The following is a 12,454-nucleotide window of genomic DNA, read 5'->3' as shown; positions in this document are numbered from 1 at the left end:
TACCATTTTGGCTTTCCTTGTTATCTAGTCTCTCTGAGGCTGCGTATTTTATTTTACAGCTAAAATCCACTTATGAGTGAGTATATATAGTGTTTGTCTTTCTGGGTCTGGGTTATCTCACTCAGGATTTTTTTTTCTAATTCTTTCCACTTGGGTCATGATTTGAGTCAATGTCTTTCTCCTCATGTGTTTGGAATTAACAACTGTTTCCTTCAGGAATAATTGAAGTCACAGTGGCTAATCAGTGCTGAAATGCTCAAAGCTTACAAACAAATTCCTCTTGAACACTTCACTGATACATCCATGGCCCTCACATTCTACACAAATGCAACCCTAAGCAAACGCCTGCATAAAAGACCATGGGAAGCTTCTGTGGAAAGAGGTTGTATACACCTTGGAATCATTGTACTCTTGCCATGAATTATTTTTATTTATAAAACGAGTAGGCATAATTTTAGTGCCTTTAGAATCCAAAAGTCTACCCTCACGCACGACCTGCCCCTTCCCGGGATCCGCTAGACTTGTTGCTTGACGTTCAGCTTACGAACCCCAACCTGCGGACATGGCGAACCAGGTGATCAGATGCAAGGCTGCAGTCGCCTGGGAGGCTGGAAAACCTCTCTCCATAGAGGAAGTCGAAGTAGCACCTCCCAAGGCTCACGAAGTTCGAATTAAGATCATCGCCACTGCCATTTGCCACACCGATGCCTATACCCTGAGTGGAGCTGATCCTGAGGGGTGTTTCCCAGTGATCTTGGGACATGAAGGCGCTGGGATTGTGGAAAGCGTTGGTGAAGGGGTCACTAAGGTGAAGGCAGGTGACACTGTCATCCTGCTTTACATCCCACAGTGTGGAGAATGCAAATTTTGTCTGAATCCTAAAACAAACCTTTGCCAGAAGATAAGAGTCACTCAGGGGAAAGGATTAATGCCGGATGGCACTAGCAGATTTACCTGCAAAGGAAAGTCTATTTTTCATTTCATGGGAACCAGCACATTTTCTGAATACACAGTTGTGGCTGACATCTCTGTTGCTAAAATTGATCCTTCAGCACCTTTGGATAAAGTCTGCCTTCTCGGGTGTGGCATTTCAACCGGCTATGGTGCTGCTGTTAACACTGCCAAGGTGGAGCCTGGTTCTACCTGTGCCGTCTTTGGCCTGGGAGGAGTTGGATTGGCAGTGATCATGGGCTGTAAAGTGGCTGGCGCATCCCGGATCATTGGTATCGACATCAATAAAGATAAATTCGCAAAGGCCAAAGAATTTGGAGCCTCTGAATGTATTAACCCCCAGGATTTCAATAAACCTATCCAGGAAGTACTCGTTGAGATGACAGACGGGGGAGCAGATTACTCTTTTGAGTGCATTGGCAACGTGAAGGTCATGAGAGCAGCCCTCGAGGGGGTGCACAAAGGCTGGGGAGTCAGTGTGGTGGTTGGCGTAGCTGCTTCAGGTGAAGAAATCGCCACTCGCCCATTCCAGCTGGTGACAGGACGCACGTGGAAAGGCACTGCCTTTGGAGGATGGAAGAGTGTAGAGAGTGTCCCAAAGCTGGTGTCTGAATATATGTCAAAAAAGATAAAAGTTGACGAATTTGTAACTGACACTCTAACCTTCGACCAAATCAACCAAGGCTTCGACCTGATGCACTCGGGGAAAAGCATTCGAACCGTTCTAAAGATGTAAGTTCAGAAGAGAACACTGTCCTTCCTGTGATTAGAAGAGAATAAACTGACAGATCTGCTTCTAAGTGTGTGTAATCATGTCTATAATCAAGGACAAGGCAAATAATCAATCACAAGTCAGTTTTTTGAACTCTCCACGTAAATAATTGCTGCTCAAGAAATATTTTAACATAATAAAAATACTTTCTGCAAAAAAAAAAAAAGAATCCAAAAGTCTAAATAGAACATTCTCTTTTTTCCACTGCAATTATCAGAGGTTTATATGCAGCCCTGACATCCTGGGAATATGCAGAATTATGTGTGTCAGCTGTTCTTGTCTGTCATGAGGCAGAAATCCAGAAAATCTCTCAAGTGTTTGGCTCACTTTAAAATAAGTTCTACTGTGTTCTCTTTCACCATGTTAGAATAAAACATGTGTAAGATTCTGATGTCAGAAGGATAACAAGGTCATTCAAAACTAGTTTTTTTGTATGCTCTTTTGTCCTGGATTGAAAAACATCTAAGAATTACTTTCAGATTTGGAAAAAAACATAAATTCTTAGAAAAACATGATCTTAGATAGAAAAAAGAAAGGAAATCTGAATTCAGGGGACAATATAGCTTCAGGTTGCAGGGAAAATGGCCATGTGATCCATGTGTTATATCCCTCATAATTCTAACACTGTATTGAATTATTGAAACAAGTGAATGCACAATGAAGAGGCTAGAGGAGATAATGAAGATAAAAAAACATAATAAGTCTATACCTGTAAATTTCAATTTGGGTCAGATGAATGAAGCAAGTAAGGAGGAAGATATTTATAGAAAATGTCTTCAAGAAAGAGTAAGCATGGTTTGTTGAGGGGAACATCAGGAGATGATGGAACATGGAGGCAGAGCATTGAATGCCAGTATTAGTTTTTAATATGCACAGGACATAGCATAATATTAGTTGGTTTGTCTTTGTTGTTGTTGTTGTTTTGTTTTGTTTTTTGAGATAGGGTTTCTCTGTAGCTTTGGAGCCTGCCCTGCAACTTGCTTTATAGACCTCGAACTCACAGAGATCTGCCTGTCTCTGCCTCCAAAATGCTAGGATTAAAGGTGTGTACTGTCACCATCTGGACAGTTTTAGATTACTTTTTTAATGAAAACATTTTTGTACTCAACCACATGTGCAGTAACTGTAGGCATAAAAGATAAATATTAATGAAATATTTGCCAAAGGTTATATGAGCATACAATACTCTGTATAAGGAACTGCACATTCATGAGAGTTCTGTTGTTTTTAAATCTCTTTATTTGCACTTCTGTCATCTGTTTGCAAAACAAATCCACATACTCGTATATGAATGCAAGGGTGCACAAACATACACAATTATCCTGAAAACTTCTCTTCCTGTGTTCCATTATCTCAAAAGGGATCATTCAAGCCAGGGGTGATAAAGGTATTTGGGACTGGGAAGAAATACTGAGGCTTAATGAGAAGAGATGGCAGCTGTAGGTGCTTTCTACTTTTGATAAATGTTTTGACGATAGGAAATTGGGCTTCAGTTCAGGAACTAGTTTTTAAAGGAATAGAAGAGAGGGGAAGCAGGGGATGTGGGGAGGGAAAAAGAGAAGATGAAAAGAGAATGAGGTAGAGAATAAGCAGGGTCAGGGTCAGGCAGAGGTTGAAACCTTCCAGAAATATATAATGTACATTTGTATATATATGTATTTATATATATATGTATGTATATATATATATATATCATTGGATATATTTTAATGAACAACCATCACCTTCTCCTAAAATTAGAAGAATTTCAATTTTTTTACAATTTTAAATGGCTTCATAGATGACATTCTGATCATTGATAATTTTCCAAAGAAATGTAGCCTTTCTTCTCATATGGCCATTATCTAGCTCTGTTAAAGACAAATGAAGAAGAAATGAAAGAGAGAAAGAAATTAAGTAGTCATAACTGACAGAGCCCAATCATTTACCTACAGTAAATTTAACTTACTACCTAGCTAAGACAAAATTTCATTCAGAGCACTGTGAGCTTCTGTAGACTAACCTTGAACTTAGGTATCAGCTATTCATACCTTACAAATGTTCATAAAAACATTTTTAATGATTACATACCCAGATAAAAATAGAGAAATGTTTTCTCTTCCATACCCAAGTATGTGTATGTGCTTGAGTGTGTGTATGTACATGCAAGCATATCAGTGAATGGGAAAGAAGGTTAAGTGAAGAGAAATCCATTTTGTCTGGTTTTGCAGAAATAACTTAAAGCTCATTGATAAGATAAAAACCTATTTCATTCCCCCTATGAACTCACTCAATGGATTATGAATTGGTTAGCAAACTGCTAAAATGGATGATTTTTGAGGCAAAAATGCTGCCAATGAAATGGTTTGAAACTAGTGAAATCAAACATTTTCCGGAGAATTCCCATTGCCCTTAGAAGTCATCCTAAAAATGAGCAATACTTTCTTTGCTGAGACATCTAAAGCCATTTAGGTCATAAGCTCTCTCAGAATTGCAAAGACTTAAGAATAAAACTCAAAATACATTGGTACTGCAGTCCCTAAAATGAATGGCGTTTGATTTTCAGCTCATACCTGATGGTTCTTCTATTTTCTACCACATATTTTTTTCAAACTCAAATAGATAATTTTAGTAATACAACATTTAAAATATTTACAAATAGAATAATAAACTCTTAGTACATATAACTTGCAACTAACCTTCTTAATGTGTGACCAGTATCAAATAAACTTCTGCTTCTTCTTTCTCTTTCCCACATAGACTCTGTCTTTTCTCTTCACAAAATTGATCTCTTTTCTCCTTCTCAGATAGACTCTTTCCCTTCTCTTCACAAAATTGATCATTTTGAAGCGAATCCTGATTCCTCTTGAACTATTCCAATATGCAACTCTGTAAGAATGTTAATATTATAAAAAATCCTGGAGTAATTCTAAATATCCCAAGACTGGCACTTACTATAATGGTCTTTATGAAATTACGAGTTTCTTTTTTAAAGTATATTTTTAAATTTTAAGTCATGATTCAAATATAAATTAATATTTTCCTGCCTTTTATAAAATCTTTTGCTAAATAAAATAGATTTCAGAGGACTAGTGAATTGACTCAGTTAGTAAACGGCTAATCCTACAAACTTGACAACCACTAGAGGTAGACGCAAAAAAAAAAAAAAATCAACTCCTTACAGTTGTTTTCTGGCCTCCACAAGTATGTCAAACTATAAACTCACATAACAATAGCAAATTAAAAATTTAAAACTAGGAGAGTATTTGAATAGTTTTAAATGTATAGAAAAGTATACATTTTTTTCACATATGCCAAATCCAGATTCTCCTGTTAGTAGCATCATACATTACTGTGGTATACATTTTTTATATTCATAAGCTGATCCTGATATATTGGACAGGCTGGATTCCATATTGTCTATTTCCTTATAAATTTTGCAATGCTCTTATCTGCCTCAGGACCTATACAAAGTGTCTTTGTATATTTAGTCTTCTTTGTCACTCATGGCTGTGACAAGTTCACAGATTTTGTAGGCAGAGTTTTCCTGTCCTAACTACCCACTCCCAAATAACCACTCCGAGGCTTATATTAATTATAAGTGCTTGTTTGATAGCTTAGGCTTATTACTACCTATTACATTTAAATTAACCCACTTTCCTTTGCTTTGCCATGTGGCTCACGGCTTGTTCCCTCATTCTCTAAGTGTCCTGTTGCCTTGGCAGTTAGCTGGCATCTCCCATGACTCCTCCCTTCTTCTTCCCTGCATTCACTGCTTTTTCTGTCCTACTCATACTTTTTGCCTGTCTTCTGGCCAATCAACATTCCAGTAAACCAATTTGAGCAAGAAATCTTCACAAAGGGAGTATTCCATAGCAGATTTTCTTTGTTAATACTGCCTTCACAGTTTTGCTGACACCTAGTTAAGTTATTTACAGAAGTGTCCTCTGGTGGTTGACTGCTTTTACACTGAGGACATGTGCTTATAAAATATGTCAAGAAGAAACACAGAGTGCAAGGCGTCAATTTTATCCCACCATATCAAATGCACACACAATGTGTGTGGATAGCAAGCTCTAGTGTTGATCATGGCCTTGATTCACTTGCCAAATACATGCTTGCCATTCTTCTCCATGAGAAAATAACCCTCTGTGAGTGTTCGTCTTTTTTATTGGATTCTCTACAAAGAAATCATTACTGGTAATTCAAACTTGAGGTAAACTTATATAAAAGAAATTCACAATAATGATCTCAAGGAAATTCTGTGAGATAAGAGATTGTTGATACACAGCACAAAACAATTCAGGAAGATAAATCACAATCTAAATGACAAATTCAAACAGGAAATATTGTTTAAAAAACAATGTATAAATTCAGGAGCTGAAGAATAAAACTAATAAAAAAATTAAATAAAATTTTATCATAAAAATTAAATTGAGATCCTCCATAGGAGATAAGATCAAGTTGAAGAATGAACTTGAAGATAAATCTTGTAAAAATGACCCAATCACAGGACAAAATAGTAGATACTGTTTGTGACTTATGAAACACAGGTAAGTAAAACCCACGTAGGTACATGGTCATTCACGTTATGAGAGTTTATTAAAGAGTAAGCAGGGAAGAGCACCAAACACTTGTATATAATAGAGTACTTGCTGAAACTGTCTCAAATCTTTGGAGAATAATCAGCATCCAGATCCGTGGCATAAATCCCCAAATAGATTCAATAGGAAAGAATCCTTTACCTCCACATATAACAGATTCAAATGGTCACAAAGAATTGTGAAAGTGGCAAGAAGTTTGGTATGGTGGCTCATGTCTGTCATCCCAGGTCTTGAAAGATCGAGGCAGGAAGATTTCCATGGGATTTAAGTCACCCTGGGCTATGCAATGAGTGCTAGGGGTTCTGATCTTCAGTTTGAGACTATATATTAGATTTTTACTCTCACATCTACTGACCATCAAACAGAGATTACCCTATGTGTAACATTGTCATTTTTTCTTAGGATTTATCTTCTGAAAGTCAAGAGAAGAGAACTATAAAATCAAAAGAGCCCATTCTTGAGAGCTTGATATTCACAAACAACATGAAATTCAAGTGCATTAAAATTTGTCATTTTTTGTTTATTCATAGACTAACTTATTCATGCATGTCAGTTTATATATATATATATATATATACATGTATACACACACACACACACATACATACTGTGTACACTTACTAATAACCTAATGTATTCTTTTGATTGTTATGCTCCGAAACTATTCCCTTTTGTTGCTCAAAGTGTACCAGTGGTAGCTCTGGGAAGCACTTTTTGTTAATGTTTGTGTCTCTTCCACAAACACTGGTCACTGTATTTTGATTAAATTTTGATCACTAACTGACTCTAATATTTGCCTGTTGTTTGATGTTTTACCCTCTTTGCTTTTTGAGGGGCCCACCATCCAGTTACCAAATAAATCACACACAGAGGCTTATTCTTAGATAGGAATGCCTGGCCTTAGCCTGGCTTGTTTCTTGCCTACTTTTTTTAACTTAAATAATCCATCTATCTTTGGATATCTTTAGACTCAGGGTTTTTATCTTTCACTATTCCTCTTTTATTTCCTTCTTTCTCCATGTCTGGACATGTAACTGGATGGCTGGGTGGTTGGCCCCGGAAGTCGTCCTCTTTTCTCTTTCATTCCCAGATCCTTTTTTCTCCCAGACTGCTACTCATATATGTCCTTTCTTCCTGCCAGCCCCACCTATTCTTCTCCCCTGTCTCTCTATTGACCACACAGCTCTTTATTAGACCACCAGGTGTTTTAGACAGGTGCAGTAATACAGCTTCACAGGGTTATGTAACACTCCTTAAAATAATATTCCTTAACATTTTTCATTCAAATTTTCTCATATACTCCTAAACTCAGTCATTTTCCACAAGCATCCTGATTCAGTTTTTGGAGATTAGCATTAGAAATGACAGGAATGTGTGAAAATGCAATAAGGACTGATGCTAATACTAGTTATGTTGGCTTCAAGAGTTCAAAGAAAAAAACAAGAAATAAAAAGAAACCAAGATCTATGCAATGGATATGCTCATAACTACCAGGCCAGTAGCTATTTACCCAGGCTGACCTTCTATAAGTATATTAAATCATGTTGTTCTTATGTCTTAGATGAATTTATTATAACATCTAAATTAAACTAAGTGTAAGTTCATATTTTGATTTTAATTTCTTACCACAAGAATCATTCTCACTACCTTCCCTTGCTTATCTTAAAATGTCATTGCAGCAGTGAAAACCCTCATTCACATAGTCTATCATTTATTTATTTTATTGGTTAACTGTAGTGGCTATGTACAGTATGGCATCAGATTTATAAACCCATATTCCTAGTGTAAGCAGCCTTATCAACTGAATTTACTATGTAATCACAGTTTATTTTACTGTGATTTTTCCATACTCCACTCATTTAAAAAGTTACTTATGTCAGCATTTCCCTCAACCTCCTCAGTGGCTGATACAGATATATTAATGTACTTATACTTTTCGTCACATATGCAGTTCAGCATGGGCCTTTCACAACTTCAGAAATGCTTGTTTTCAAGTTTGCATTCATTAAGTTTCATTCTTCCTGCTATACACTTTAATAGGTTTAAAAATTGCAAGCTGTGATATAGCCGCAATCACAGATGACAAAATATCAGAACCAACTGAACAACATTCTGTTTTACCTCTTCAGTTTCCCTCACTCCCTCAATTTCTGGCAACTTCTGGTAACTTTTCTGTATCCACGTTATTACTCCTTTTTGTTTGTGATTCATAAGTGGAGCCCCAAAACAGGTGGATTTCTCCTACTGCTTGCTACCATGAAAAAAATCTAAGATTTTTTTCTTTTTTTTTTTTATCACTGAATAATACTGCATTGTATGGACCTAAGTTTGTTTATTCATCTATTCATTTTAGTCTTCTTGGACACATTGAGTATGTGAACATTATAAACCAAGCTTCATCAATATTCCAGGAAGGTGTGTAAGCACATAAGTTTACGAACCAGTGCTGTGGGACAATGGTTTTACCCTGTAAAGATTTATTTCTTGTTAATGAAATAAATTATTTCTTATTAATGAAATGCTGATTGGCTAGTAGCCAGGCAGGAAGTATAGGTGGTGACCAGGAAGGAAGTAGAGGCGGGGCAATGAAAACAGGAGAATTCTGGGATGAAAAAAGATTCAGTGTGCAGTTATCACCCAGACGTAGAGGATACAGATGAGAATGCCTCACTGATGAAAGTTACCAAGCCACACGACTAACACAGACAAGAATTATAGCTTAAGATGTAAGAAATTAATTAATAAGAAGCCTGAGCTAATAAACCAACCAGTTTATGATTAATGTAGATCTCTGTGTATTTCTTTGGGACTGAATAACTATGGGGTCTGGTAAGAAAGAAACCTCTGTCAACAAATCAGTTCTTTAAATACTAAGAGCATTATCAGTCGATCACATGCTGAGATGTACGATACACTGCCTACTAAACTGGATGTAACACAAAAAGGCAAATATTAAGAGACTACAATCACACAGAAAATCCCTTTTTGGATTGTTTGTTTGTTTGTTTGTTTGAAACAGGATTTCTCTTTGTAACAGGCCTAGCTGTCCTGGAACTCACTTTGCAGACCAGGCTGGCCTTGTACTCACAGAGATCCACCTGTCTCTGCCTCCCAAGGGCTGGGATGAAAAGCATGTGCCACTACTGCCCAGCTTGAGAATCTTAATCAGTTAGTACTGTAGTAACAGAGAGTAGAACAGTGAGCACCAGAGACTAGGGCTGCATTACTGTTGGAAGTTATTGAGCAGTTGATTAAAAAAAAAAAATAGTTAGAAAGGAGGTGGGATTATTTAACTTGGTGCAATTATCTAGATTTGCTAAGATATATTTTAAATTCATTTTCAGAAACAGATATAAATATGTGAGTCAATGAATGAAAATGGTGACTGTTTTGATATACCTATATCATCCTAAAGATCTATAATAAACATATTGAATACAATAAGTTATAAGTAGTATTATTTAATAAATAAGGAAGGTCAGAAGGGGAGAGTAAGTTCAGTTCTGATGGTGAATTTTTCTCACTGGTAGTTAGAATCTTCCATGTTAATTTATGCGATCCCATACCATATTTCTTTTAGCTTACATCTTAAAGAAAGTCAATTTCACTTTAGTTTCTATTGTTTTTCACATTAGACTTTTTCTACACTAAGTTTCTGATGTGGAATGTAATTCTGTATATGTGTTGCTTTTATTGGTTAATGAATAAAACTGTTTTGGCCAACAGCTTAGGCATCAAAGCAACGCATATACAGATGGACGTCCCACATCAAGTTTCTACTTTCAGCTTCAAATATCACTTTTATTTTGTTTGTTCTGTTACTGTATTTCCATATGAAAAAATATGTTTATACCAACAGTTTTGTTTAGGTTACAGGTTTAGAATGAACACACTAAAGACCAAGATTAATTTCTTCAACCTCAGGAGGAGCTTAAATACTGTTGTGAAATTGAATTTAAAATGTATTCCAATCAGAGTTTGTCTTCATCTCTAATTCCTAAATGCTACTGGAGACTCAGAAAAGCTATATCTCTGTTTCCATTTTATAAAATAGTGTGCAAAACAGAAAAAGTTCACTCTAGCAACACTGGCTTTCCGATCGTCAGCATGTATTAGGGGATGTTTCACAAGCAGAAGGAAAAGAAAATTATAAATTCAAAAGTGTGTTTGTCAAAATGGCGAAGCTTATATTATCAAAATCATTATTGATGTTGTTGCTGTGATTTCATTGCTACAGTAACATATCCATGAGTTTACTGGTTCAGAAAAAACTTACTTTCCCTCTCACATATCTATGAACCAGACCTCTAAGTAGAACTAGCTGCTCTGTGCAGGGCCTTTCAAACTCTAAGCCTATAACTGAGGGCTCTAGCGGAGACTTGCATTCTTATTCAGGTTATTACAAATATTCACTTTCCTGCAGTTGCATGATGGGAGTTCCTTCCATTTCTGTGCAAATAACATTATATTGAATGCACAGTCTAGAAATCTCTGACTTGGGCCTCCAAAGAAAAATCTTGTGGGAGATCACATAATTGTTTTAGGCCTATGTATATAACATAGATTCTTCTTTCAATTTGAAAATTAAGTAAACAATTATGTTAATTGTATCTGCCAAGGCCCTGTTTATGTATTCATGGTAGTTAACAGGAGGTCAAGAATAAATCATGTTAAAATTCTTCATACTACAAGGCCATATTATAAAATGAAGATAAGAAATGATATTGAGCATTAGATTCTCTTACCATCATTTTAAAATTATTGCTCCAGCAGGTAGTTGATACCAACAGTCAAGTTAAATGAAGCTTAAATTTACTGTGGTTGTTTCTTGTCCTTTTTCTATATTATCTAATCTTCAAATGCTAGCTCTAATCCAAATGAAGAAATGCATGTAGGGATATTGGCTTTGGATTTAAAACACTAACCTGTCATTTACTTCTTTTTTGACTTTAAGAAAACAATATGTTTACTTTTTATCTTTCTTTTAAATACTATGTATTTTGTAGTTATATAACACTTTTGAGTACATTTTAGAGAACATGCCAATTGGGACCTCTTGCATACAATAGATTGATATAATTCCTGATAGGAATCATCAAGACTTACTCTAATTACATTTTTGAATCTTCATCAGAACAACACATATCCATTTAAAAAGCAAACCTTTTTCTCTCTTGTGGATAAAATATACATCAAATACCTCCAACCTCAAAAACATTTCTATAAAGTTTTTCTTTTATTAAAATAAGGCCAAATAACAAAGCAGATTGCTCTTTAGACAAAAATTGAAGGTCTAGATCTAAATAAAAGTCCAAGACAAAATTCTTTGATTTAATTTTAGCTACTCAATATCTTTATTTTCAAAATCCATCACCTTCTTACTTTTTAGAAAAGGAGAGATGTGAGGGGCCATGGCCATCTTGTGCTACTCCCAATGGCATGCATTCATGTGTTAGATTGTTCCCTCTTAAAATCTGATAAAAGTTTTTCACAATCAAATTGCCCTAGAGTGGTATAGTATTTGTATTTTAATACATCAACCTTGCCTGAAGGAATGAGGCAAAGCTAAAGCCTCTACAGATGAGGTAATGGTGACACACACCGTTAATCCCAGGATTTGGGAGGCAGAGGCAGATGGATCTCTGTGAGCTCAAGGCTACCCTGGGCCTCACAAGATCAATGCAGAAACAAATCCAGGTGGTGGTGGCTCACCTTTAATCCAAGTACTAGGTAGTCATGCCTTTAATCCCAGCACTAGAGGGAATATAAAATGGGAGGAGAGAGAGGCTTAGCCTTCCTTAGTCTGTGAATGCCCAGTCTTGGTAGAGGTTAAAACTTCTTTAGTGGCTTGTGTGCTTTGATTTTCTGGCTTTTGGGTTGAACCCCAATTTCTGTTTCTGTTTTTTTTTTTTCATTTGTGTTGCATTGCCTCATTGAGACTATAAGTGATTTTTTAAAATACAGCTGTATTTTTAACCCAAATATGTCAGAATAGCTTATTCTTCCTCACATAAAAATAAAAGTGTTCTGTTCTCTATGAGATCTTCATCATTTTCAAACTACATGACTACTCATTTTTCCAGGATATTTGAACAGATATAAATTTCACTAGGGACCTTTGTACATAATAAAGTAAAAACATATTACA

The 12,454-nt window shown here is 35.9% G+C and overlaps 1 protein-coding gene across 1 annotated transcript; it reads left to right on the top strand.

Moving 5' to 3' along the window:
- The first annotated feature begins 493 nt into the window (after positions 1-493).
- Positions 494-1,742, top strand: LOC130879643 (alcohol dehydrogenase class-3-like). The gene has a single exon (XM_057778366.1). The coding sequence runs from the start codon at positions 563-565 to the stop codon at positions 1,685-1,687; it is 1,125 nt and encodes a 374-aa protein (XP_057634349.1). The 5' UTR covers positions 494-562; the 3' UTR covers positions 1,688-1,742.
- The last annotated feature ends 10,712 nt before the right edge of the window (positions 1,743-12,454 follow it).

This window comes from Chionomys nivalis, chromosome 8 (genome assembly GCF_950005125.1).
Source record: "Chionomys nivalis chromosome 8, mChiNiv1.1, whole genome shotgun sequence".
Classification (NCBI taxonomy): Eukaryota; Metazoa; Chordata; class Mammalia; order Rodentia; family Cricetidae; genus Chionomys; species Chionomys nivalis.
This window is presented reverse-complemented; position numbering and strand designations above follow the sequence as displayed.

Bases quoted from the DNA above. Each gene is read 5' to 3' on its own strand.
- LOC130879643 (XM_057778366.1), top strand. From the start codon at position 563: ATGGCGAACCAGGTGATCAGATGCAAGGCTGCAGTCGCCTGGGAGGCT.